The sequence below is a fragment of the Eleutherodactylus coqui genome, chromosome 2 (genome assembly GCF_035609145.1).
Source record: "Eleutherodactylus coqui strain aEleCoq1 chromosome 2, aEleCoq1.hap1, whole genome shotgun sequence".
NCBI classification, from domain to species: domain Eukaryota; kingdom Metazoa; phylum Chordata; class Amphibia; order Anura; family Eleutherodactylidae; genus Eleutherodactylus; species Eleutherodactylus coqui.
Window position 1 is genome coordinate 215,290,742 of NC_089838.1, and position 10,700 is coordinate 215,301,441.

Here is a 10,700-nt window from a genome sequence, read left to right on the forward strand (position 1 = left end):
ACCCTCTGCTTTGTATCTCTGAGACCGTTCTTTACCCAGATACACACGTTTTCGCCCAGACTGAGCTGTCTCATTTTATATATCAGCCTATTATGTGGCATGGTGTCAAATGGTTTAGAAAAATCCAAATATACAAGATCAATAGACTCTCCTAGATCTAGCCTAAAACTTACTTCATTGTAGTAGCTGATCATATTGGTCTGACATGATCGACCCCTCATTAACCCATGCTGATGAGGAGTCATACCCTTGTTTTCCTTGAGGTATTCCAGGATAGCATCTCTCAGAAACTCCTTGAATATTTTTCCAATTATTGAAGTGAGACTTGCCTGTACTTACCAGGCTCTCTTCTTGACCCCTTTTTGTATATTGGAACCAAATTGGCAATACGCCAATCCAGTGGTCTAAATAGTGTCCCTAAATCTAAGAAATAGCAGTCTGTCTATCACTTCACTTAGGACCCTTGGGTGTATTTCACCTGGGCCCGGTGATTTGTCGATTTTTAATCTTTTTTAACCTACTTTGCACTTCCTCCTGAGATAGGCAGGTGATATTTTGCGGGTGGGCAGGGGGAGTCATTTTATCCTTCTGCATCTTGTGTGATATTTCTTTTTCCTTCATGAATACACTTGAGAAACAAGCTATTTAATAGATTTGCTTTCCCCCAATCGTCTCCTATGGTTTCTCCTGCATTATTTGTTAAAGTGCTAGTGCTTTCATTGCAAATCCTTTTACCATTTATATAATTGAAAAATAGTTTAGGGTTATTTTTGCTCTCTTTGGCAATCAGTCTCTCTGCCTCCTCCTTGGCAGTTTTGATCTTTTTCTTACATAATTCGTTTTTTCCCCAGTATGTTTTTAGCGCTTCATCACTGCCTTCTTGTTTTAATAATTTAAACATTTTCTCTTTTTTTGCTTATAGCCCCCTTTATAGTCTTGTGGAGCCACATTGGTGTCCTTCTACTTGTAGTTCCTTTTATTTTTAAAGGGTATGAACTGCTCACATGGGGTAATTAGGATCTTTCTAAACTTCTCCCATTTGTTGCCCATTTTTTAACCACCCTCTGCTTTTTATCTCTCTGTGCTGTTATTTTTGAGGACATTGTCCCAATTAATGTTGCCGATAGTAATTCTGAGCTGATCAAATTTTGCTTTACTAAAGTTGAGTTTTTTTGTCGATCCCTGATAAGGCTTGCTATTAAATTGCAACTGGAAGATAATTATATTATGGTCACTATTTGCTAAAGGTCTCTGGAAATGTATAACTAAGTTAACAGCTGGGTGTTACCATTCTGCTTCACTAGAGAGTGTCCATACATAGTCTGACACTGTCCAATCAGTACTGAGAGTAATGGTGTACACAGAAGAAAGGGTCCCCTATAGCAGGCATCAAAGTGGGTGTGCCTTTATAGTGTTATATTTTGTGGCAGGACAGAAGAGCCTAGACTTTGTCTGCCTCTCCACCATCTCTCTATGGGTTTTGGGACAATTCCACACCCCTTTGTTTGCTAACAATGGAATTCTGAGCCATGTATAAAGTCTTGCCACTTAATAGCAAAGGGGATGGAACCATTCAGGACTGGGTGCCTCTCTCCATGGGCTGCATGGTTTGATCTTTTGATATATACACTCTTGGCTGAAAATGTCAGACTAACTAGGAACATACTGTGTTGACAACGAAAATGGTAAAGCTGGGTACACAAGATGCTCAAATCCCCTGGAAATCTTGCGGAATGACGCAGCAGAAATGCAGCTTCAAAACTCGTGCCATTCGCCATAGAGAGTAGAGAGGCCACAGAGGAGACGGCGATAAAATTGGCATGCCACAGCTTTGAATCCCGCGCGGCATGTCAGTTTCAGTGCGGCTTGGCCACAATGGCTTCTTCGCAGCGTGTGGACAAGATTTTTGCAAATCTCGTGCACTTTGCTGCTTTATCCCGAGATACAAATTGCCTGCGGAATTTCCGTGCAAATATTTACTAAAACACATCAGATCATCTCAGAAGAGGTACTCTTGAAATGTTTTTTTAAAGTTTTTAAAACATTTCAACACTGGCTCAAACACTACATTTCCTTTGTAGACTGCCTGTTGCTACATTATTTGCGTTGCCGTTCAGTTTGAAGTAGCTGGCGGTAGGCCACGGCAGTCACCTTACATGTCGTCACTATGGACGTTAAGTCAGTACATACATAAAAGCAAGGCCAACCTAAGGGATGAGGGGGAAATCAGTAAGCTACAGTATGTAAATTTTACAGTTTATTGTTTTGAGCTGATAGACAAATTTACATCATAAAAAGTGTTATGCGTAAAGAGGCCACAAACTTCATTATCTGATGACAGCAGCAGTAAAGTCTTTGACGTCATGCATGACACTCACAGGATGCTGTTACAATCTTAAAACCTTTAATTTTCTGATACTGCGTTTATAGCAATATATGAATCATATGAAGAGTATGTGTCACAGTTATAAAATATATCGCAATTACAATTTCTGTTTAGGTAAAAAAATTACCAGTTGGAAAGACATGACCTTCCACAATGGCATATTTCCTTTTTACCCACATGACCGGAGGAAATGGATTTTTAGTGTGGATATTATTATTGTCATCATTGTGTTCTTGGTGTTTGCCTTAGCTTTCATCCTCATCATCCCAGGAATAAGAGGCAAAGCAGTAAGTTATATTCTATCTATTCTTTCTATCTATCTATCTATCTATCTATCTATCTATCTATCTATCTATCTATCTATCTATCTATCTATCTATCTATCTATCTATCTATGCCAATTTATCAGCCCTTTCATGATGGGAGTTTCAAAATTAGACAGTAAAGCATAAATTCATATGAATCCCCCACATGGTGCTGATACACTATGTGAAGAAAGCCCACAATAGTATAGAAACATTAAAGTCAATAAAGGATTCTTTAATGATCCTACTCACAAATGTGTAAATAGCATCAGCATTAAAACATGTTCACTGCAATTGTCAGCACACCATACATCAGGTACCACACTATTATAAACCTTCCTTTAATGGTAGTATTTCTGTGCCATGTTGGGGATTTCTAGATTTCATATCGATGGGATTCTGATGATAAACATAGTTCTGTCATGGTTCTGTCATAGTTCCCAAAGTGGAGCCAAAAGTGTAATAGGATCTCAATGGGAGCGAAGCTGCCTATTAGACGTCCTCCTCTAACCCCGATAACGATGCCTGATCCTGGTCACTGACATCACCGCTTGGGATCTATGACAGTCATCAATAGTATTTACCCAGAAAACATCCTTAGGGTGCATTCAGACGAGCGTGTTTATGTGCATACATATTTGCGCACATAACCACGCGTCTATTAGAACCATTGGTTCCCTATGGTGCGTTCGCATGTTTCACAGTCATGTGTGCACAATAGGTCCGTGGTGCATGTCAATAATCCCCAGGGGGAGTCCCCTTGTCACTAAACACTGTGACAGCACTGTCACAGTAAAAAGAAATAAAACAGGATTTTCCAGCAGCAAGCTATCCAAGCTGCGTTCAGTCAGGGGAGGTCACATGCAAAACCCACTTAATAGGAACCTGAACCACCATCCCAATAGCATGTCCAGGACATCAAAAATTGTAGTGGCAGCATCAAAGGGGTAACATAAAAGAGATCTTTTATTTCATTTCAGCCAGTAAAATTTGCAACATTCCGTCCTGGTAGCCCTTTTCAAGCATAACACTGTCACACACAGTGTTTGAATTCAATGAATGGCCAAGCACTGCCTGTGATTGGCTGAGCGCTGTAACCAATCACAAGCAGCACTCAGCCAATCAGACGCAGCCCTTTCAGCAGGTGGGGATTTTAAATCCCTGCCTGCTGAAAGAACTTCATTACAGTGACGGGACCCAAGCAGCTAGAGGGGCCTGAGCCCTAGCTGCAGCGGAGAAGTGAGTATATTTATTTATTTTATTTTGTACACCAGATAGGAGTGATTTTCAGGGAAGGGCTTATATTTAAAGCCTTTCTCTGAAAATCACTGCAGGGGTTGCCGGCAGACCATTGCTTTCAATGGGGCCGCTGGCAGCAGCTGCGGCCCCATTAAAAGCAATGCTGCACAGACCAGTATTTACGCATGTTTGTGCACGTATGTGGTTTGTGCACCTATGTACGCACCAACACACGCTAGTCTGAATGCACCCTTAAAGACAGCTCTTTAGAGGAAATGGGGTTATTCGGCTTTTAGAAATTGCTGGTCTATCCTTAGGATAACCCCTTAATATCTGATCAATGAGAGTCCGTTGCCATTGTCTCATTGAAGTAGGACTGCAGTACTCAGATTGGCTGCTATGAAAAGTGTGGTGTTCTGAGTAAGAGCAGCTTTCTCAACCAATGTAAACATTGAAGAAACCATACCACTCATATGAGGACCACGGCCCTTCAATCAGTTGATCAGCGGGCTGTGGACTCCCAATCATCAGATATTGATGGCCTATCCTGAGGATAGCGCACCTAATTTTAAAAGCCGAATAATAATTTTAATCCCTTTTCATCTATAGGTTAAAAATTCTCTTTTAATCTTAAAAGGGGTGTTAAGTTTAATTTGTACGACAAGTTAGATGTGTTTGGGATCTTTTCAGAATTCTGTTTCGATTCAGCTACAGGAGCTTGTTTTCCGGAATAGATTAAATCTCTACTTATGTGGACTCTGTTACTACATTGTTGTCTGCTTAGAAATCAGATAAGAAGACAAACATTCCGATAATATTTCATACAGACGTCAATAGGTTTTTTATAGACTATAAACAGGTCATGAATTTCTTTTATTTATTTTTTATTACAGAGATTATCATGGACGTGTAGAGTTATAATAAGCCTATTTATTGGAATTGTTACAGTGGGTAAGTGCTTAACTTGTTTTCTCTTGAATTCCACACTGATCACAAAGGCCTCCATCTTGATCAAAGCCAGTGTTATTTTATAGCATAATGGCCAGAAAGGTTTACTGTTGGTTCATCAGTTTGTGACATGTATGGGAAAATGTAATCCTTTTCTTTCTCCATTCATCAATTACATGTAACACTTCATGTTTTAGAGTTGACCAAAATTGTGACAAATACTAGGAAATCACATGGCAATATTACAGGGCATTTTCACCATCAAGAACCTTTTGACATGTCATAGAAAACTATCCAGAAACAACATGGTGGAGGGCTCAGGAGCTGGAATTCCCATGGCTTTCCCATCAGCACCACAGATCCATTGATCTTGTGGGACGTCTCATCTGACTAGACATCGGTCTTTATTTTCAGACATATCTATAGATAAAAGAAGGTGGAATTTTACCTTAAAGGGTGTTCTTTAGGAATAGAAAACATGACAGCTGAATGCAAAAACAGCACAACATCTGTCCATGCATTGCATATGCTATTGCTCCAATTACACGTACTTCAATGATGCTGAACTGCAATACCAGACTCAACCAATGGACAGGTGTGGCATGTTTTCTGAGGGAAAGCAGCAATTTGTTTTTTAATCCTGGACAACTTTTATAAGGTCATCCAAGAAACGTGACGCCTTGGAGTTCTATTTATTGTAAGGAGTATAACTGATGTAAATTAGAAATTACATGTTGTATCACATATTCTAATTGACATAAAACTTTCATAATTCCTACCAACTAGTATGTTGAGTAGAAAATATTTTGGGTTTTAAAATATAAAATATATGTCAACTTATTTTTCCTAGTTGTAAACTTTACTGCCGATTGGGAGGTTGGATCAGTTAATGTTGTAACTACATATAAATCATTCAGCAATGCCATGGTGAATGCTGACATTGGAATACACGTTGGCCTTAATGGACTTAATATAACATTAAAAGGTGAGACTATTATTGTTCTTTTCGTTGTGCAAAATGGGTGTCTGTCATTAGAAAATGAGTCCGTTTTTTTGCAGTGACTGAGCCAGGCTTGTCTATCTAGTAATACAGCTCAGGCTCATTAATGTCAATGCAAAACCAGGCACAGCTCATGAATTAGGGAGGCACTGTCTCTGCAAAAAAATGTGGTTATAATGTGGTTCTCCTAGTATAATCTCATATTAACTGATTTCAATAGTGTATATCTATCTATCTATCTATCTATCTATCTATCTATCTATCTATCTATCTATCTATCTATCTATCTATCTATCTATCTATCTATCTATCTCATGTCTGTCTGTACGCCCATACAGTCAAATAGAAATAGCAATACCAAAGCTTTAAAGACCATAATTAAAAATTAACTAGCTTACTTAGCCAGTATTGCCAGGGTATCCCTTAATGTCCTGGCTCTTTGTCTTTCATTTTAAATTTGGGCCTCATGCTGTATCCGGTCTCTGCAGCCCTTGGTGTAGTGGCTCTTTCCTGCAATACTTTAAGTCAGGCCCCATACTGTCCCATGGTTTCTGACACCTTTGTTGTTCTACCTTTTTCCTGTCTTTTTCAATTTGTGTCTGCTGCTGTTCTGGGGTCTCTGTAGCCCTTGATGCCCTGGCTCTTTCCTGCTCATTTTTAAGTCATTGGTCATATTGTTCACTTTTCTCACTTGCTCACAATAATTTTACTTTCTTTTCTTTTGGCTGGACTTATCCGATGGATTTCCTTTTTTTTTTTTAAACCATTCTGGAAACACCACACATATAAATATTTATCACACTCATTTTACCATAGATTATAGAATAGGCCTCATTTGTTGAAAATATGTAAAAACTGCTGCACAATCATCATTTTTTAAGCTGTTCTAGTAAAATGAAAGCTGTGCTGTGATTGGTTGCTGTAAACAAAAACTTGAACCCCCTAATATTTTAAGTTGGATCATGAAGAATATACATATATATATATATATATATATATATATATATATATATGTGTGTGTGTGTGTGTGTGTGTGTGTGCACATAATATAAGCAATTTCCAGATGAGTTTGGCAGTATAGAGAGGAGGCATATTGGGCGATGCTTCACCAATTAAGTAAACATTAAAGGTTATACTGCTGTTTTAATGGAAATGACATGATTATTTCTCAAATAGAACTTGAAATGCATCTGTATATACTCTAAAACACTGTATTTGATAATATATCCAATAGGCAATCCCATTCATCAAATTAATGAGACTATTGATTACAATGAGCAATTTCTCTGGAATTTCGAATCAAATTTTAATGAATATTACAATGCTGGTTTGAGAAGAGGGCTCCCTAATCCCATTCTATATGTGGCAGAGAAATTCACCCAATTTAACCCTTGTGGTATATTTAGCCAGTACAGGATATCCAGTCACTATGCATCAGCTTGCATGTGGTAAGTAACATCTACAATGCAATATTCGATTATGTTGAACACTCATTTTAATGAATTCAAACATTAAAACTGAGCAGCTTGAAAACCTTACAGGTTGAGGCATCTTTTGGATATAAATACACAGTTCACAGGTGAGTACACTGAACCAGATCACATTCAGTGTCTAATACGGTAGAGCTGGTAACACTAGACGGAACAGGAGGCAACATAATATTAGGCTAAATCCCCATTTTTATTTTATTTTTCTTAGTAATTAACAATGTTGAAGTGAATCTGACGGCTGACTATAGCACAGTGTGTAAGGAACAAGTCTGCTTTCTATAAACCTAAATGGCACTACTAAATTGTACTCATAGTTATGAGTCTATTGTAGTCATGAATGGGTTACTCCCTGCGCCTCTTGCTGCCCTCCTCACAGTGATTGACAGCTTGCTGGAGGGAGGCGGTGAGAGACATCAGTAACTTCTCCCCTCAAATATAGCAAAATGTTGCAATATTTTTGGGGTTTTTTTGGCTAATAAGAGAATAGACCTTATGGAGTGCAGTATATAAGGACGTAAAATCTGTACTAAGGTTCACAGAGTATCTACAGTATTTCTAAGGAATAATACCTCTATCATGGGGTGTCCAGTGCAGCATGCACATTTTTTCTTCTGTGGGGTTCATACAGAATTTGAGATGTAATCACTCACATACAGAGGAGCAGTATGATCCCATAGAAATGTAGCAATGCTATATTGTGTCTTTGTACAATGTAAAAGTGTAAATAAACACTGAAAACACACAAGGTCTATAAGGTAAAACAAAAGTGTATATGATGTTTTGGAGCAACAAAGCTATAAAGCACCTTAGGCACACAAGGTTCATTTATAAAGATTTATGAAGATTTTCATGGTTGAACTATTTTTAAAATCTGCATAAAATTAAGTTTACAAAGGAAATACATATTATAGATTGCTTTTTATCTGCAATATTAATATGTTACTAATAGAGATGAGCGAATATACTTGTTTCGAGTAATTACTTGATCGAGCACTGCGATCGAGCACTACTCGGGTGAAAAGATTCGGGGGGGCGGGGGGAGGCGTAGCGGAGCGGGGGGTAGCAGCGGGGAACAGGGGGGAACCCTCTCTCTCTCCCTCTCCCCCCCACTCCCCGCTGCAACCCCCCACTCACCCACTGCGCCCCCCGAATCTTTTCGCCCGAATACGAAAATCGTGGCGCTCGGGCGAAAAAGGGGCGTGGCCGAGTAGGTTCGCTCATCTCTAGTTACTAAGCTAATGCTAACGATTGTTAATTTTATATTGCAGGGTGGCGTTCTGCTCCTGGATTATCTGCAATATTCTTTTCTCCATGTCGGTGTTTATATATGGAGCTTACATGATCCTTGTGACTGGAGCTTTTATCCTCTTTTCATTGATTTCTTTCTCCACAGTGAGGAATGTATCATTTTGTAATATACAATTTGGTTCAGATTCCCTAAAAACTGCATTTGGTGTTTCTTTCTGGCTGAGCCTAGCTACAGGTGGGTTGCAGGCACATCCTATATGAATGTGTTTACTTCTTCATATCCTATCTATCTATCTATCTATCTATCTATCTATCTATCTATCTATCTATCTATCTATCTATCTATCTATCTATCTATCTATCTATCTATCTATCTATCTATCTATCTATCTATCTATCTATCTATCTATCTATCTATCTATCCATCTATCCATCCATCCAGAATTCTGTATGTATGTCTTTGTAAAGAGGCATCACTGGCAAAACTCATTCATTTTACTGCCAGCAAAATCACTGCCGTGGACAGGAAGCCTTAGTAGTTAGTAGTATAGTTAGGTGCAGATAAGCTAGTGAGGTTTTGGAGGGGTAAGGGTAGGAGTAAGATTTTGGGATAAACAAGAGCCATAGAGTTAAGGGGGTAGGCCAGTTACCGGACATCATTGCCCCAATAGCTATAACGGTGTTAAAATAATAAAAAGAGCGCACTTACTAGAGATGAGCGAACGTACTCGTTTCGAGTAATTACTCGACCGAGCACCGCGATTTTCGAGTACTTCAGTACTCGGGTGAAAAGATTCGGGGGGGCGCCGGGGGGGGCAGGGGGAGGCGTTGCGGCGCGGGGGGTAGCAGCGGGGAACAGGGGGGAGCCCTCTCTCTCCCTCTCCCCCCTCTCCCCCCCACTCCCCGCTGCAACCCCCCACTCACCCACGGCGCCCCCCAAATTTTTTCGCCCGAGTACGGAAGTACTCGAAAATCGCGGCGCTCGGGCGAAAAAGGGGCGTGGCCGAGTACGCTCGCTCATCTCTAGTACTTACCCATTTTTTGTCTCTGGGATCCAATGCTGTAGCCCCGCTGTACTCTTGGTGTTTGTTTTGGAAAAGTCTGTCACCAGAAGTCACCTGACCGCTGAAGCCAATTAAGGATTCAGCATTACCATTCCGGACTCCTGGCATCATAGCGCCCAGGATGTGAATGCTAATGCCAGCCGAACAGGCAGTGATGCTGCAGCCTCTGATTGGCTGCAGAGGTAAGGTAGCTTTCAGTGACATCATCTTCCACAACAAACACTGGAATGACAATTAGGCTACAGCACTGGATCTCCGTTGCAGAGGAGGGGTAAATACAGATTTTTTTTTTAAGTTAGCGCTATAGGGGCAATGATGTCCAGTAACCAGACAACCCCTTTAAGGAAGGGCTGAAGGGTGAAGGGAGGGCTTTTGCAAGACACTAAACTATATATATATACATACATTTTCAAGGGTAATAAGAGTGGCAATAATGTTAAAATGTTCATTTTAAAAATCAATGACAAAAACACTGGCATTGTGTTAACTCTTGGTTTTTCATTATTTATAGTTTTATATTAACACATATGAAGACAGTTGGACTCATCCATAGGGACATAAGATGAATAGATATTACTTATGCCTTCCATTTTGCATTTCAGGTCTTCTGTGCTTCTTGATTGGAATAACATTAATTGTTTTAAATTGGTGTGTTCCTGGAAAACTGAAGTTATTTTTTAATGCTATTGAGGAAAATGAAGAGGAGTCACCATCGAGACCCTGTGATACTGAACACTGTCATAATAATTTGGCTTTTGAGCATGTATGATTACAAAGTACATTTCTAGAAATTCCATGAACTGACAATATGGTCTTAACTTTCAAAATCAACGTACGAAAATCCCAGACATTTTAAAGTTTGGTGTACTGTGTTTTGTATTGGCAAGAGATTAGCCAAGTGTACAAGATGAAGAAATGAATGGAGCAATGACCATCAATCATCAAGTCCACAAGGTCACTTTTTAATCTCTGGAAGTAAAATATAAAAACGTCTCAAACATAAGAACATTATGCACTTTA

At 39.4% G+C, this 10,700-nt stretch overlaps 1 protein-coding gene across 1 annotated transcript; it reads left to right on the forward strand.

Moving 5' to 3' along the window:
• Window positions 1-2,526: 2,526 nt before the first annotated feature.
• On the forward strand, window positions 2,527-10,449 carry DUOXA2 (dual oxidase maturation factor 2). Its single transcript, XM_066589363.1, has 6 exons — window positions 2,527-2,673; window positions 4,824-4,881; window positions 5,729-5,863; window positions 7,113-7,326; window positions 8,637-8,851; window positions 10,283-10,449. Exons 1-6 carry the CDS (start codon window positions 2,527-2,529, stop codon window positions 10,447-10,449), a joined length of 936 nt encoding a protein of 311 aa, XP_066445460.1.
• Window positions 10,450-10,700: the final 251 nt, after the last annotated feature.